Source organism: Bufo bufo, chromosome 4, assembly GCF_905171765.1.
Source record: "Bufo bufo chromosome 4, aBufBuf1.1, whole genome shotgun sequence".
Lineage (NCBI taxonomy): Eukaryota > Metazoa > Chordata > Amphibia > Anura > Bufonidae > Bufo > Bufo bufo.
The window spans coordinates 525,439,708-525,457,777 of NC_053392.1; the positions used below are offsets into that span (position 1 = coordinate 525,439,708).

General features: G+C 43.6%; 1 protein-coding gene across 3 annotated transcripts in view; it reads right to left on the reverse strand.

The window, feature by feature from the left end:
• PSME4 (proteasome activator subunit 4) overlaps positions 1-18,070 on the reverse strand; it is a 168,003-nt gene that overhangs the window by 59,832 nt on the left and 90,101 nt on the right. For all 3 annotated transcript variants that reach the window (XM_040429740.1, XM_040429738.1, XM_040429739.1), the window contains 9 exons: positions 17,461-17,611; positions 16,511-16,609; positions 15,677-15,746; positions 12,793-12,860; positions 12,404-12,619; positions 11,522-11,679; positions 10,755-10,850; positions 3,843-3,898; positions 1,146-1,202 (listed from right to left, as the gene is read on the reverse strand). In XM_040429740.1, coding sequence (XP_040285674.1) covers positions 1,146-1,202; positions 3,843-3,898; positions 10,755-10,850; positions 11,522-11,679; positions 12,404-12,619; positions 12,793-12,860; positions 15,677-15,746; positions 16,511-16,609; positions 17,461-17,611 — 971 coding nt within the window. The remainder of the gene's footprint in view (positions 1-1,145; positions 1,203-3,842; positions 3,899-10,754; positions 10,851-11,521; positions 11,680-12,403; positions 12,620-12,792; positions 12,861-15,676; positions 15,747-16,510; positions 16,610-17,460; positions 17,612-18,070) is intronic.

The window sequence follows — 18,070 nt, forward strand, 5'->3', positions numbered from 1 at the left end:
GTGTCCTCCAATGAATATGGGCGAGAAAAAGAAGCCGCGAACAGAGTTCAGCAACTTCTGGCAATCCGGTAGAGGTCAATGGTGTAGCATCATGCACACTCGACTGTTCCTACACTCATACAGGGAGGGGAGACACAGAATTCCCATTCTTGTGATTGGAAGGGGTACCAGACCAGCATTTGGACCCCAACCAATCACCACATCACTGAGGAGAAAACAAGTCCCACAGAGTTGAATGGAGGCGCAGCAGACGTGTCTGATCAGTGAGGGGTTCTGTGCGCCCCCACACATATAAACAGATGGAGCTGCGGTCCACTCCATTCATCTGTATGGGAATGCTGGAGACAACTGTTCGCTTAAGGCTACTTTCACACTGCCGTTTTGGCTTTCCGTTTGGGAGATCCGTTCAGGGCTCTCACAATCGGTCCAAAACGGAGCAGTTTTGCCCTAATGCATTCTGAATGGAAAAGGATCAGCTCAGAATGCATCAGTTTGCCTCCGTTCCGTCTCCATTCCGCTTTGGAGGCGGACACCGCTGCTTGCAGCGTTTTGGTGTCCGTCTGATGAAACTGAGCCAAACTGAACCGTTTCCGACACACAATGTAAGTCAATGGGGAAGGATCAGTTTTCTATGACACAATTGGGCACAATAGAAAATGGATCTGTCCTCATTGACTTTCAATGGTGTTCAAGATGGATCCGTCATGGCTCTGTTAAAGATAATACAAACGGATCCGTTCTGAACGGATGCAGACGGTTGTATTATCTGGACGGATCCGCACCAAACGCGAGTGTGAAAGTAGCCTTACTCTGCTTCTCTTCAGCAGTCCCATAGAGAGGAATGGAGTGGTATCGTGAATGCTCAACCGAGGCTTCACTCATATGGGAAGGCACAGGACCCTTGTTCTCTTCAACGATGGGGGTCCCATCAGTTACACCATCACTGATCAGACACTAATCTCCCTCTCTTGTGGACAGGGAATATGTAACTCTTGAGACAACCTTTTTAAATTAATGAAACTTTCAATAAGCCCAAATGTCCATTACACTAATGAGAATAATAGCTTTTTTCTTCTTTGTCTCTAAATTTAAATCTTGGGACAACCCCTTTTAAAAGGCATCCATTTTCAGTTAGAAATACTTACGCAAGAGTTTCCTGAGTGTTTTTGCAATGGATTCTCTGTAGTTTTCCCTAGAATAATCTATAAAAAAAATAAATTAAATATTCTGAGGGGATTGAAGATTTGGCTACCTTAAGGCTAATTTCAGTTAAGTGTGTCCTGTGCGGAAATCACGCTCCCGTGATGGACACCGCTCGTTTCGCAGGAGCACACGACATTATAATGATTTAGAATGCTGTGTGTCTCTGCATGACCTTGGATCTACTAAAATATACTGACATAATGGTGCCAGAATACTTCTGTAGGAGCAAGGTCATGCAGAGACACACAGCATTATAAATCATTAGAATGTCGTGTGCTCCCGCGAAACAAGCAGTGTACATAACGGAAAATCATACTCCCGCATGGAGTGCGATTTCCACACAGGACATGCTCATCTGAAAGAGGTCTAAAGTGAATATCCATCTTTTTTGTGCTTATTAATCTAAATTGATCCAAAATTCTCTGCTGAAGCTACAAATCTGCTACCATATTCTGAGTGAGCCACTACTACAGATTTCTACATCATTGAACTTTATGGTAAAACAGCATGCAGTAAGCATCCCCTAGTGGTGGCTGCAAGCACGTAACTCTATAGGTGATTTCCAACCCCCAAAAAAGTATATTGTAAGGGTTTATTAACAGGTCAGTGTCCGTTTTGAGGGCCGCAAATCACGGATCCGTAAAATACAGATGCGGTCAGTGGGCATCCCAAAATATTCGGGGTCCCCATTGAAAAAAAATCCCTATTCCTGTCTGCAAAACAGACAATAAATAGGCCATGTTCTATAATTTACAACTTGGACATGCATGGATGACATCTGTTACTGGTCCGCACTTTTTGTGGCCCCATAAAAAATAAATGGGTCAGTGTGTGATGCACAAAAAATGCGGACTGGACATGAACTGAAAATAAGGTTTAGGGAATGCTCCGTTAAACTGATTTAGCGCAGTCCGTTAAATATAAAATTATGAAAATATATACTGGTAAGTGGCTCAATCAAAATCACGAAAATTACCAGGTGCACACCCCGCGGTAACCCCAGTACCATAATGGAAGGAGTGAGTTTTAGATAGACAGTGGGGAGCACTCTATATCTGACCACTAATGGACAGCAAATAAAACTATTTATTCTAAATTGGATAAAACTAGGAAATACGTACATAAGAAATCGATAAAATGTACAGATATGTCCTCAAAAGAATAGCAGCATAAACACTTTAAAATATAATCTTTACATATAATGGCATGTGTCATTCACTCATGTGTCCCTCTGTATAAATCCTCCACCCGGCAGTGTATTATTGTAAACAAAAGAGCACTTGCCCTGCGCGATCTAGCGCAGGGCAAGGGAGCGCATCGGAGCATGAGATGCTCCGATGCCAACATCAGGGGAACTGCCTGGGTGAAAATATGGGTATGTCCGAGTTCAGCTCTGAACCCGGACAACCCCTTTAAGACTGGCTTTTTAGATGGTGGTCTTAATAAAGACCCATAGCTGGCGGAAGATCGGCCGAAGTAATGAAGAGGCGCCGGCCCCTCCATAACTTCAGCGCATCCAGCGCCAGTTCTAAATGTAAGAGAGCTTCCTATCTGTCTTAGGCCTCTTTCAGACGGGCGTTGCGGGAAAATGTGCAGATGCGTTGCGGGAACACCCGCGATTTTTCCGCGCGAGTGCAAAACATTGTAATGCGTTTTGCACTCGCGTGAGAAAAATCACGCATGTTTGGTTCGGTGTTGTGTAGATGTTATTATTTTCCCTTATAACATGGTTATAAGGGAAAATAATAGCATTCTGAATACAGAATGCTTAGTAGGTGATCAATTGAGGGTTAAAAAAAAAAAAAAAAAATTAACACCTTCTCCTCTTGTTCGCGTAGTTCCCGTCTCTTCTTTACTTCTTTAACGATGAGCTGTGGGCTAAAGGACCTTTGGTGACGTCAGATCACATGCTCCAATCACATGGTACATCACCCTGGTATTGGACCATGTGATTGGAGCATGTGATCTGACGTCACCACAGGTCCTAGCCGGTATTTTCATCTTTTGAGAAGTAAAGAAGAGACCGGGAACTACGCGAACAAGAGGAGAAGGCGAGTTAATTTTTATTTATTTTTTTTAACCCTCAATTGATCACCTACTAAGCATTCTGTATTCAGAATGCTATTATTTTCCCTTATAACCATGTTATAAGGGAAAATAATACAGTCAATAGACTGTCACCTAGGAACCATGCGTGAAAATCGCACCGCATCCGCACTTGCTTGCGGATGCTTGCGATTTTCACGCAGCCCCATTCCCTTCTATGGGGCCTGCGTTGCGTGAAAAACGCAGAATATAGAGCATGCTGCGATTTTCACGCAACACACAAGTGATGCGTGAAAATCACCGCTCATGTGAACAGCCCCATAGAAATGAATGGGTCGGTATTCAGTGCGGGTGCAATGCGTTCACCTCACGCACCGCATCCGTGCGGAATACTCGCCCGTGTGAAAGGGGCCTTACATTTAGACCATTTTCTACGCCTAAAACAGACGTAGAAAACGATAATTGAGACGGGCCGGGCTGTCCCCTTCCCACGCCACAATTTTAGACCTAGCGTGAGCAGGGTGAAGTCGCAGATAGCGGCGCAACTAACCATTTAATAAATGATCCCCATAGTCCTACAGAAGTGAACTCACCATGGTCAATGCCGGTAAAAAGATTTGTCTCATTCAAAGACACCAAGCTTGTTACCCTGTAAAACAGAATGCAATGCATGTGATTTTTGTGATTTTAGCCCGGTACAGTGCTGTTCCCCTGCCCAAGCAGCACACAAAGCGGTGCGTCCTCATGATCATGTAAATTGAGGAGAGGTAGAATTCACAGAACCTGCTGGGTATATCTTGTCTGTCAGAGGAGACCACCAGTATGTGTGCTCAGCATCTCAGATGACAAGCAGAGAAGACAATGGAGATTACGGCACAGTCTGCTTACCATAGCAGGGATCCCTCCACACCACCAAATTTGAGTTCCACCAGAAATAGCACCTGTGCGTCCACCTCTGAGCACTACGTGGGGTAGAAAGACGCACTGTAGGGAGGAGACGCACTATATAGCGCTATACTAATACTGTATGAAACCTCTTTCATGAAAGCATTACTCTGAGGCCATGTCACATATATATATATATCCTGTAAGAGGTTGTCCATCCTCCATCATTGTGTTGTTAGTTATATTACTTTTTATTATTTCCTTTCCCTTACCAGTACTCAATGTATAGAATTTGTCAAATGAGGACATCTTGTTACTGTATGTTTAACCCCTTCAGCCACCGTGATGTACCCATATGTCACAACGGCTGAGAGCTTGTATGGAGCGGGCTGCTGCAATGAGCTCGCTCCATACATGGCAGGTGCCAGCTGTATACTACTGAATCCCGTCATTTAACCCCTCAGATGCCGCGTTCAACTGCGACCGTGGCATTTGTGAGGTTAGACAAAGGGATGCATCTCCCTCTGCCTTCCGATCAGAGCCACCACAGTGAAATCGCGGAGCTCCGATCGGTTACCATGACAGCCTGGGAGCTGCTGAAGCTTCCCGAGCCTGTCATGGTACGCTTCCTGCTAAGCAGGCACAGCTCAGCAGGAGGCACATTAGAATCCCATTCACACTAACAGATCTCTATTACAGTGAATGGGACAGGAGATCAAAAGATCCCTGGTTCTAGACCCCTAATCGTGCTAAAAGTTATTATGAAAAAAGTAAAACATAGACAAAACGGATATTGCTGTGTCCGAAAATGTCTCAACTCTAAAAATATTTTTCCTGAGCAGTATAAACTAATGGAAAAAATAAATAAAATAAAAACACGCAATTCACCATTTTTTGGCCACCTTATCGCCCCAAAAAATTTAATAACACTGATCAAAAAGATGTATGCACAAGTCCTCATACTGCTCTGTGGACAGAAATATAAAAAAAGCTATGGCTGTAAGAAAATGGTGATGCAAAGAAAATTAAGATTTGTTTCGAAGGTTTTTATATATATTTTTTTAAACATAGTAAAAAAAAAAAAAAAAACAACTGTTTGGTATCGCCGTAGTCATATTGAGCCATAGAATAAGGACATCATGTCATTTTTAGCACACCATGAACATCCTAAAATCAAAATCTCAAAAACCTGGTCGGAATTGTGTTTTTTTTTTCAATTTAATCCCTGAAGAATTTTTTACCTATTTTCAAATACAAGTCAGCAATTTAAATGGTGCCATTAAAAATTACAACTTATGCTGCAAAAAATAAGCCCTCATATGGTTATAAGAATGGCTATTGGAACGTGTGGAGGAAAAAATAAAGATGAAAATGGGCCTGGTACTTAAGGAGTTAAAGGGGTTGCGTGGTGGCTTAATACAGATGATCTATCCTCAGGACAGGTCATCAATACCAGATGGGAGGGCGTCAGACCCCCGGAACATCAGCCCTGCTTCCTCTTCAAAGCTACCTACATATTATCTCCTTTGCAGCAGCGGTGCAGTGTAATTAAAGACCCTCGTTCAATTCACTTGAATGGAATGGCGCAGTTGTAATTACACTGCACCGGCTCTACAAAGGAGATAACATGCGGAAAACATTTAAAGAGGAAGCAAAGCTCGCACGAGAGGGTGCTGGGAGTTGGACCCCCACCACTGCTCAACCCCTTTTAATGGCAAGAACGTGGTGCATGTTCATTCATTAACATGTAACTAATGCACATTACTAATATGGCTCTGCTATTTCAGTATATGTGGTCTTTTTTTGTGTTAAAGGACATCTGTCAGCAGATTTGTTCCTATGAAACCGGCTGACCTGTTACATGTGCGGTTGGCAGCTGAAGGCATCTGTGTTGGTCCCATGTTCATATGTGTCTGCATTGCTGAGATTGCTGAATTTTTAATATACGCAAATAAGCTTCTAGGATCAACGGGGGCGTTGCCGTTACACCAAGAGGTTCTGCTCTTTCTGCAACTGCTGCGTCCTCTGCACTTTTATTGACACGGTCAGGCAGTGAAAACGTCATCACGCCTGATGTCTCCCAAAGGCAAAGTGGAGAGGGTGTGACATTTGCAGAGAGAGCTGAGCCTCTAGGTGCAATGGCAACACCCCCATTGCTCCTAGAGGTTAATTTGCATATATTAAAACTTCCTTTTTCTCAGCAGTGTGGTCACATATGAACATGGGACCAACACAGATGCCTTCAGCTGCCAAGTGCACATACAGCAGGCCAGCCAGTTTCATACGTACAAATGCCCTTTAAAGTTTTGTGTGCTTCCAAGTATAAACTAGTCTGTGGGCAAGTAGGTTTTGCCAATCTCAACCATAAGATTGAAGTTGGAAGTCTGCATTTTTTTTGACAGAGTGCCCCCAAAACTTTCCTGACTATACACAGGCAAACACAATCAGAACACCACCTTACAGGATATATGGACCTCACAGAGGAGCAGACAGTAGGTAACAATACCTGAATGGCCTCCATGTAATACTACAGTTCAACTACAGGAGAAATGATCAGTCGATGGCAGTAACTCCAGACACTATCAGCTAGCTGAGGGTTGTATGTCCCACATCCATGTACACTCTATAATGGCTGCCTCTGCCATAAGACAACCCCCATTAAGGTGTAAAAATAATATCAGCTGTTCAAACCAACCATTTAACCCCTTAAGGACGCAGGGCGTATCGGTACGCCCTATTTCCCGAGTCCTTAAGGACTCAGGGCGTACCGGTACGTCCTAACTTGAAATCAGTATTCCGGCGCCCCAGGGGTTAATCAGAACGGGATTTCGGCTGAAATCATTCAGCCGGCATCCTGTGACAACGCCAGGGGGGGTCATGTGACCCCCCCGTGTCGGCGATCGCAGCAAACCGCAGGTCAATTCAGACCTGCGGTTTGCTGCGCTTTTTGCAGTTTCTGATCCCCGCGGTCCCTGACCGCGGGGATCAGAAACTTTTGAGTGCCTAAAATCAATATCTTTCACCCCCCCCTGCCCCCCTGCACGATTTGATGCCGGCAGGTGCGGGGGGGGGGGGGGGGGGGTGTCGCATGCGGTGGGGGCGTTGCGGGAGGTGCGGCAGGCGGGATCGCGATCCCCCGCCCGCCTCCCCATGAATGATCGTTGGCTTCTAGTGGGTATACCAGGGTGCCAGCACATTGCTGGCACCCTGGTATAAACGGCTGACATCTGTGCAGATGTCAGCCGTTTAACCCTTTCCATACCGCGGTCCGTACGGACCGCTGTATGGAAAAAGTTAACTGTCATTGGTCAGGGAGCTCCCTCCCTCACCATCGGGGGGCTGCTGTGCCTTTGCAGCCCCCCGATGGAGAGGGAGAGAGCCCCCCGACAGCCCTGTCCTTACCCTTCCCCGTCTGCGAAGTTGTGGCAGACCCCGTCTGCAATGTAAAAGCATAGATCTGTTCAGACAAAGTGTAAGTAAAATACAGTTCAGTACAATATATATTGTACTGTATTATACAGACATCAGACCCACTGGATCTTCAAGAACCAAGTGGGTCTGGGTCAAAAAAAAAAAGTAAAAAAAAGTGAAAAAAGTTAAGATAAAAAAAAAAAAACATTCATCACTGAATAAAAATTAAAAAAATAAAATACACTACACATATTAGGTATCGCCGCGTCCGTAACGACCTGATCTATAAAACGGTCATGTTACTTTCCCCGCACGGTGAACACCATAAAAATAAAAAAATAAAAACTATGAGAAAATTTAAATTTTGCCCACCTTACTTCCCAAAAAAGGTAATAAAAGTGATCAAAAAAGTCACATGTACGCCAAAATAGTACCAATCAAACCGTCATCTCATCCCGCAAAAATCATACCCTACCCAAGATAATCGCCCAAAAACTGAAAAAACTATGGCTCTCAGACTATGGAAACACTAAAACATGTTTATTTTTGCTTCAAAAATGAAATCATTGTGTAAAACTTACATAAATAAAAATAAAGTATACATATTAGCTATCGCCGCATCCGTATCGACCGGCTCTATAAAAATATCACATGATCTAACCCCTCAGGTGACCACCGTAACAAATAAATAAAAAAAACGGTGTAAAAAAAGCCATTTTTTGTCATCTTACGTCACAAAAAGTGTAATAGCAAGCGATCAAAAAGTCATATGCACCCCAAAATAAACAGTCATCTCATCCCGCAAAAAATGAGACCCTACTCAAGATAATCGCCCAAAAACTGAAAAAACTATGGCTCTTAGACTATGGAGACACTACAACTTTTTTTGGTTTTAAAAATGAAGTTATTGTATAAAACTTACATAAATAAAAATAATTGTATACATATTAGGTGCCAAACAGCTATTTCTTATTACCTTGCCGCACAAAAAGTGTAATATAGAGCAACCAAAAATCATATGTACCCTAAACTAGTACCAACAAAACTGCCACCCTATTCCGTACTTTCTAAAATGGGGTCACTTTTTTGGAGTTTCTACTCTAGGGGTGCATCAGGGGGGCTTCAAATGGGACATGGTGTCAAAAAAACAGTCCAGCAAAATCTGGCTTCCAAAAACCATACGGCGCATCTTTCCCTCTACGCCCTACTGTGTGCCCGTACAGTAGTTTACGGCCACATATGGGGTGTTTCTGTAAACGGCAGAGTCAGGGCAATAAAGATACAGTCTTGTTTGGCTGTTAACCCTTGCTTTGTTAGTGGAAAAAATGGGTTAAAATGGAAAATTAGGCAAAAAAATGAAATTCTCAAATTTCATCCCCATTTGCCAATAACTCTTGTGCAACACCTAAAGGGTTAACAAAGTTTGTAAAATCAGTTTTGAATACCTTGAGGGGTGTAGTTTCTTAGATGGGGTCACTTTTTTGGAGTTTCTACTCTAGGGGTGCATCAGGGGGGCTTCAAATGGGACATGGTGTCGAAAAAACAGTCCAGCAAAATCTGGCTTCCAAAAACCATACGGCGCATCTTTCCCTCTACGCCCTACTGTGTGCCCGTACAGTAGTTTACGGCCACATATGGGGTGTTTCTGTAAACGGCAGAGTCAGGGCAATAAAGATACAGTCTTGTTTGGCTGTTAACCCTTGCTTTGTTAGTGGAAAAAATGGGTTAAAATGGAAAATTAGGCAAAAAAATGAAATTCTCAAATTTCATCCCCATTTGCCAATAACTCTTGTGCAACACCTAAAGGGTTAACAAAGTTTGTAAAATCAGTTTTGAATACCTTGAGGGGTGTAGTTTCTTAGATGGGGTCACTTTTATGGAGTTTCTACTCTAGGGGTGCATCAGGGGGCTTCAAATAGGACATGGTGTCAAAAAAACAGCCCAGCAAAATCAGCCCTCCAAAAACCAAACGGCGCACCTTTCCCTCTACGCCCCGCTGTGTGGCCGTACAGTAGTTTATGGCCACATATGGGGTGTTTCTGTAAACGGCAGAGTCAGGGCAATAAAGATACAGTCTTGTTTAGCTGGTAAACCTTGATTTGTTAGTGGAAAAAATGGGTTAAAATGGAAAATTAGGCAAAAAAATGAAATTCTCAAATTTCATCCCCATTTGCCAATAACTCTTGTGCAATACCTAAAGGGTTAACGAAGTTTGTAAAATCAGTTTTGAATACCTTGAGGGGTGTAGTTTATAGAATGGGGTCATTTTTGGGCAGTTTCTATTATGTAAGCCTCGCAAAGTGACTTCAGACCTGTAGTGGTCCCTAAAAATTTGGTTTTAAACTTCCAAGCCTTGTAACATCCCCAAAAAATAAAATATCAATCCCAAAATGCTACAAACATGAAGTAGACATATGGGGAATGTAAAGTCATCACACTTTTTGGGGGTATTACTATGTATTACAGAAGTAGAGAAACTGAAACTTTGAAATTTGCAAATTTTTCAAAATTTTTGGTAAATATGGTATTTTTTTATGCAAAAAAATTAACTTTTTTGACCCAATTTTAGCAGTGTCATGAAGTACAATATGTGACGAAAAAACAATCTCAGAACGGCCTGGATAAGTCAAAGCGTTTTAAAGTTATCAGCACTTAAAGTGACACTGGTCAGATTTGCAAAAAATGGCCAAGTCCTTAAGGTGAAATAGGGCTGAGTCCTTAAGGGGTTATAGGGATTTTCCAGAATTTTGTTATCGACGGCCTATCCTCAGGATAGGTCATCAATACCTGATCGGTGGGGGTCTGACTCCTGGCGCCCTAGGCCAGTGATGTCATATTCATCTGTCACATGGCCTATTTGCAGCTCGGTCCCATTCAAGTGAATGGGTCTGAGCTGCAATACCGAGCACAGCTGCTATGCTTAGTAAAGGTGAGGAGGTGACATCAGAGATCACGGAAGAGCTGTGCCCTCTTCAAATAGCTGATCGGTGGCGGGAGCAGGTGCTGGACCGCCAATGATAAGGTATTGATAACCTGTCCTGATGAAAGGCCATCAATATACTCCCAGAAAACCCCTTTAAAATTACAAGTTAATACTTAATGCTTATTTTGTCAATCTCATGACTGTGGTCAGACGAACACAGGAAAAGTAAAACCAGTAAATAAGGGATCACAGAAACATTCAGCAGAATATACCGGCAGATACTTACAGATGAGATACTCTCTCCCCTTTCAGAGGAGGAAGAAGGTTCCCTGAGCCGGTAAGACAGTTGTGTACAATGGTGAGACACTGCTGCACATCATCCCTTATAAGAAATACAAAATTAACAATTAGTATGACTTAGGCTACTTTCACACTAGCGTTTCTATTTTTCGGTATTGAGACCAGTCATAGGGTCTCAATACAGGAAAAAAAAAAAAACGCTTCAGTTTTGTCCCCATTCATTGTCAATGGGGACAAAACATAACTGAACAGAACGGAGTGCACCAGAAGGCATTCCGTTCAGTTGCGTTCCCATACCGGAGAGCAAACCGCAGCAAGCTGGGGTTTTCTTTCCGTCATGGGATGCGGAGCAAAACGGAGCCAGCATGACCCACAATGCAAGTCAATGGGGACGGATCAGTTTTCTCGGACACAATAGAAAACGGATCCGCCCCCCACTGAGTTTCAATGGTTGTAGTGCTGGATCTGTAGTGCTGGTGCTATTATAAAGGTAATACAACCGGATCCGTTCATAACGGATGCAGATGGTTGTATTATCAGTAACGGAAGTCTTTTTGCTGAGCCCTGCCGGATCAGGCAAAAACGCAAGTGTGAAAGTAGCCTTATATGACCATTATTAATGACCACACAAACAAAAGGTCAAGTCGGACAAAGATTATTACACATGAAACCTTAAAAATGTACATGTGTGTATCTATGGGGACATATACGAGTCTAATGACTGATAACCGACAAGGCATATTATTACTATACCTTGACATTTCAAGCTCTCCGCTGCCATAAGCATCTAGTTTTTCCAATTCTGGGCGTAAAAAGTTGTCCAACAGGTAGTAAGCAAACTCAATCTCCTCTGCTGATGGCACATGCCACTTGATTTTGAGATTCCACAGGTCTCCAGCCTTGCCCCAGTCCTTGTAAGACAAATATAAGCCACATTACATAAGGCATTATTTCCAGTAATGGAAAGGCTGTAGCAGTGGCAGCAAATACTGTACCTTCAGTTATAGTACACTGACATCAGTGGGAGTCTGCGCAGTGCTCTGTCCTGCAAGTGCCCAGGAGGCGGAGCTTCACTGAGAAGTGCTCTCTGCAATGAGCTGCTTCACAGCCCCTCCCCTTTGCTCTGAGTGACAGCTATAGTGGCCTCCTGGTTGGATGCTATAGCCATCACTCAGGGCAGAGGGGAGGAGTTGTGTAGCAGGTTCAATGCAGAGAGCACTTCACAATGAAGGGAACTTGCAGGAGCAGAAAACAGCAGAAGAAAAGATCATATTCACACTACTTCTGATGAGAAAAGCTCTGCAAAAGGTATGTTTGTCTATCTCTCCTCAGCCCGACCTAGTGCTGTGAGCAGTTTAGCATGGTCAAAACGGTTGTCAGGCTCCCTTTAAAAAGCAGTGTTAATGTGCTTCTGTCAAAGCTGGCAGATGCCTGTCTTTTTTAATTTTATTTTTAATTACACAATTTATAGACTACAAGGGAATAGTACAAATACAAACAGCTCAAATACTGTACATAAAAAGGGTAAGAAAAGTTACTACAAACCCCTCCCTCCACCGCCGTCCTATCCTTATTGGCAAGGGCATATTCCATGCCTGTGTCACCTATATACATTTTTCATTGGCATATTATTACCTTAATTGGGAAGTATTCAGAAAGTGGCTTAGTAAATCCACCAGGTATGCTGCAGTACTCCGTGGGGTAGATGAGAGTGCTGGATCTCAAGAGGTGATGCAGCAGGTTACATGACAAAGTATAACCCTGTTTACAAGTGAAGTGTAAGGTCTGCTGGAGAATCTTTACAAGCTGATCTTTGTAGGGAAGAAATTTTGCCCCATCCACTCTGGTTATCTACCAAAAAGGAACAAAGACAATGCGATTAGAAGCAGCAATGTAAGCCAATGCAAATCTGCTAGGTCCCCAAGGATGTGCATTGTACAGAACACCAACACAAAAAAAAAAAAAAGAAGATCTGTATGTAACACATGTACTGTCCAGCACATTTCTGAAAAGCTTTCAATTACCTCTGATAGGAGCTGTAGGTTCCAGAGCAGCTCTTTGTCCAATTCTTCCTCATGGAGGACATCATCATCTAAGCATAAGTAGCACACAAGTTTGAAACACTGAAAAGAGCAGGTAGATCTATGCACATGTTAAAAGAGTGGCCTGGCTTGGGACGCGACAACGCCTATTGCTTGTAACCTATACTCCATAACCCACACAAACACCTGTCCACGGTGTCCCTGCCCCGTTATCTGCCACTTACGGTCCCCAAAGGACCAGGACGTGGCTTGGTCCCTTTTCCGCTTCAAGCAGCTCTGAATTGGGAGCCTATAAGTGGCTGCGACGGTCATTTAACTTCTAGTTCCTGCAGGGACGGGAGGCAGTAAAGAACGGGGCAGAGGCACAGGGGGTTGTGGACTGGTGTTTTTTTTGTTTTTTCCAATGGGGTACAAGTTAGGTGCATTGGGGCTGTCCTAGGCTGGACAAGCCTTTAAAAAGGGCAACAATAAAAAATATGATGATTCCCTTTTAAATTTTTCTCCCATGGAGTTCCTCAGGGGCCGTGCTGAATGTTTACGCATGTAAATATGTGAAGATCTGACAACCTATTACTGGATCCTCCTATGTGGCGAGTATTTTCCTAATTGGCCAGTGCTTTATTCCCACTGATACCACCAATGATCAAAGGGGGCATTAAATGAAACAATATTTTATATAAAAAAGCAGTACTAATAATTTGATTTAATTTATGAACACAATATCACCAACGAATCAAATGAATTTTAGCACTCTACTCCTTCTTTGCGATGCCGGCTGTCTTCTCTTGCGGGAGCACTGTGACTTATTCGGCGCAGTGAGGAAGCCGGCGAGCGTCCTATCCTCACTGCGCCTGCACCGAATACTGAACGGGGTGGCGCAGGCGCGATATTTCCCCAGCACAGAGGGCTGGCAGGAGGAGACGAACGCTGGCCGGGGCCCTGTCAATCAACAGTAGAAAGGTGTGGAATGTGGTGGGAGAACGGAGCTTCTAGAGGCTTATAATTGCGCGAAAACGGGGGCATACGTAAAAAAATAGCACAGCTAGATTCAGCTGATATTTGCACATGTATAATGTCAGGGATAATTGTGGTGACAGAAACCCTTTACCGAGCCGTGTGCTTGCTGCTCCACTCAAATTAATAGAACTGATGTTTAGTGGCAGAATTTTCTGCCACAAAATCTGCCCCATGTGAAGGCACCCTCACGCCTTTTAACACGCAATTAATAAAACTGGTCTCCTATCTCAGGGGAAGTGTTCGACCACCTAAGTGACCAGGTCCCAGATGAAGCAGCAAAAAATAAGTACACAGAACTGACTGGGTCATGTTTAGTCTCCCATGTGCTTAAAAATGGGCCAAAATAGGTAAATACTGATCAGGGCATGTTTATTCTTTGAGGTGACGTGGCCATTCCATGCGGCCACATTGTCCAACCAAACTGTGTGGGACGGCGTTATCAAGGTGGGTCAGTACCGACTGGACAGGCTAAAGGTGACCCAGATTTATCATCCAGCATCAGCCACTGTGAACAATTAGGCACATCTTTAGACTGCCAGTTTGCACTGTCGAAGTGTTGGACAACATTAGTAAGTCTGCCCCATTAAACACTGGTATCTCTGCACTGGCATCATAAAGACAGTTATGCCACAGCAAAAGGGCAATGACCAAGGGAAGTAACAGCACAGGAATAATAGTACCAGTGATGTCACACTGCAGGGATAATATACACAGTGATGTAATTACATGGGGATGAAAGCACAATGTGATGTCACAAATGATGACCAACAAACACAATGATGTCAAAGTACATGGAAAATAAACACTGAAGACATAGGAAAGGGTTAATGCATACAGTGATGTCATAGTATGAGAATACGGTCAGTGATGTCACAGAACAGTGAGGCCACAGTGACGTCACAAGGCTACATAGACGTTACAGTACAGAGATAATAAACACAGTATAATGAAGTACAAAAAGATAAAGCACATAGTGATGTCAAACTACATGGGTCGGGAATGCAGTGATGTCACTCTACAGGGGAAAAAATGGCATTCCCAAATGTGGGGGCTGCTTCTGTACGTAGTTTGCTCATACAATGGCTCCACAAAAAATGGGGGGGAAATCAGGAGACGCCACAGATCTGTCATTGGCTTTAGTTCCTTAGAATAAACAGCAAGAACTTGGTTTCCTAACACCTCACATACAAGGTTACTGGCCCACATTTAATAATGTGAGGGCACCTAAATTGTGGCAGAAACCCGTTCCAAAATGTGGGGCAATTCGGTACATCTAGGTTTAGAGACTTTATCTGTGCCTAGTCAGGCTAGAGGGCATGGCTTAATGGGCATCTGTCAGCAGATCTGTACCTATGAAAATGGCATGTGTGCTTGGCAGCTGAAGGAATCTGTGTTGGTCCCATGTTCATATGTGCCCACATGGCTGAGAAAAATGAACGTATAATATATGCAAATGAGCCTCTAGGAGCAACGGGGGCGTTGCCGTTACACCTTGATGCTCTGCTCTCTCTGCACTTTGACAGGGACAGGCAGTGTGGTCACGCCTGGACCTGTCAAAGCGCAGAGGGAGCAGAAGTCGCAGAGAGAGCAGAGCCTCTAGGTGTAACCTCAACGCCCCCAGTGAGCAATATATTATATATATATATATATATATATATATATATATATATATATATATACACACCATAGTGGAAGATTTGATAATGCAATACCCATGTGATCATACCCATCCAATAGTGCCATAAGGAGTCAGATGTTTTATACCGCATTTATAATAGCAGCCTTCTTCAAACTGCAGCACTGCCCAAGACAAGACAGAACCGCTAATAAAGTGAGCTTTTCAACTTACTGCTAGTGAGCTGAGTTATAACACTGCAGCAATGAGGTAGAAAGAGCTTCAGAGAATCCACAGGACAACACTGCAATGATGAAGGTAACAAAAGACACAATTAAAAAACACGGACTAGGAGAGGATTTCTTGACTATCTGTGTCTAAAACATTCCACACACAGCCAAACCGGTCAAAGTGGGAGAAATCAAGGCCTGCTGTCTACTAAATGAAGTCCAATGCCTGGCAGGCTCCATTACAGTTTGTCTGCGGGCTATTTTTAATGGCGTTTGGAGCCTACTGAGCAGTTGGTTGTGCGGAGCTATTAATTAGACATGCTGGACTATAACGGAATAAGTAACCCAGCTTTCCTGACTTAGAAGCAGCAGCACTGCCAGCTATGTACAGGAGTTGCACAGACTCTAAAGCAGGAGAGCACAAACTCAACATGCAGCCCTTGATATCATTCTGTGCGGCCCCCATGTCTGGTGACAGACATGTATGTCTAAGTCTTGTGGCTGCTCACATGGATTCTTCCATTAGATGGAAGTCCTTGAGGTGTAACCAGACATTTATGGTATATACAGTAGGTACAATATGCCATAAATACAGTATTTCAGTTGGTAATGCCCCTTTAACTTTTATTTTCGGCCCCTGGGATTTCTTCAGTCTGACTATGTGACCCCCAACCAGAAAAGGTTGTGCACCCCTGCAACAAATTGTTAGGAGATTTCTAATGAAGACTAATAAATAAATATAAATATATATATATATATATATATATATATATACATACATACACACATACACACATACACACACACACACACAGAAAGACCCAGTCTGTATGATTACCTTGACTGCAGCACGGCAGAGATCTGCCACCATCCTGCCAGAAACTCTCGTCTCAAATATATTGGACACGGCAAAGTTAAAAACTTTCTCCAGGGCAACCTGTAATAAAGTAGACCATTAGGTATTATAAAGCTGCAATGGCCATATACAGCTAAAATAGCCCATCAGGCTTTCTTTTCATTGTGCAGTACACTATGCCATTCCTCTCATCAATGGCAATGGAAATCTGATAGAACATAATCATACGCCAATCGGTACAGAGCTTAATATCAAGCAACAACTGGCACTACAAAACTGATGGCGTTTAACAGATCAAGCAGGCTGTTCTGGCAGAGAACAGTCTGATGGAGTTCCCTGGATCCGGCCTAGCTGAATACTGGTGTTCACTGCTGGATCCCATTGACTATAATGGGATCCAGCCGTTTTCCAACAAAATGGCAGCATTCAGCCAGCTGGCTTTTAGGGCTGGCCAAAAATCGTAACTTATGCCGGAAAGCGGACAGAACCTATTATAGGCGGAACTGAGCATGCATCTGTATAGGTGAGTTGGGGGAGACAGCTGTCGGCCGAATGAGAGTTCACCCAGCAGCTACTGACGGGCTTGTCCGTTTTTATTGTGGACTGAATTTTGTGTGCATTGTGTGCCAAAAAACTACCAGGCGGCGACATTGGCGACCCTTCCCATTCTTTTCAATGGGTAGGAGCATGGACCACAGCCACAGGAATGGCAGCACATTCTCCCACTGAAAACAATGGAAGGAGATTTCCATGCGGCCACCTGGTGGCTTTTTGGGGTGGAACCTGTGCAATGAACTCCATGTGGACAGGCCCTTAGATGTCTACACAGCTGTCAGCCGAAGAATGGTTCAGTCAACAGCTAGGCCTTATATATGGGTACCCTACTTCCACTACACTGAAATGAGCTAATCACAGAGAAAGTCATTTTCCACCTTAAAAATCTCTTTGGAACACTGAGTGAGGATTGTACTGAAGGTTGACGACAAGCCCAGTTCCACCAAACTCTCAACATGGGTCATCTTCTCAGTCTCCGTCTCTTCTCGGGTTTGTTCCAGAGCACTGCTTTCAATCAGAGCAAAACACCTGATACATACACAAAAAAAATGTGTGGCTGTATGTTAATATATTTGTAATATAGAAATGTGCATGGCATAAAATACATTAACATCCATTAACGTTAAATGTAATGTTCTATGGTGCTTGCTAATCAATAGTGCTGTCATCTAATAGAAACCAAGAGATTTCAAAACCAAAAGGATTAAAGGGGTTTTTTCATCTCAGACAATGGGGGCATATCGCTAGGATATGCCCCCATTGTCTTATAGGTGCGGGTCCCATTCATTTCAAAGGGGCCGCCGAAAATAGCCGAGCGCTGGCTCTGTTATTGCCGCCTGCCCTATAGAACTGAATGGAAGCATGGGAGAGGCGGGGATTAGCGCTTGGTGGTGGACGGACCCCGGGAAATCTGGGGTCCTCCAGCCACAGCGCTCCCCACTCCGTTCTCGATATAGGTGTGGGACCCGCACCTATCAGACAATGGGG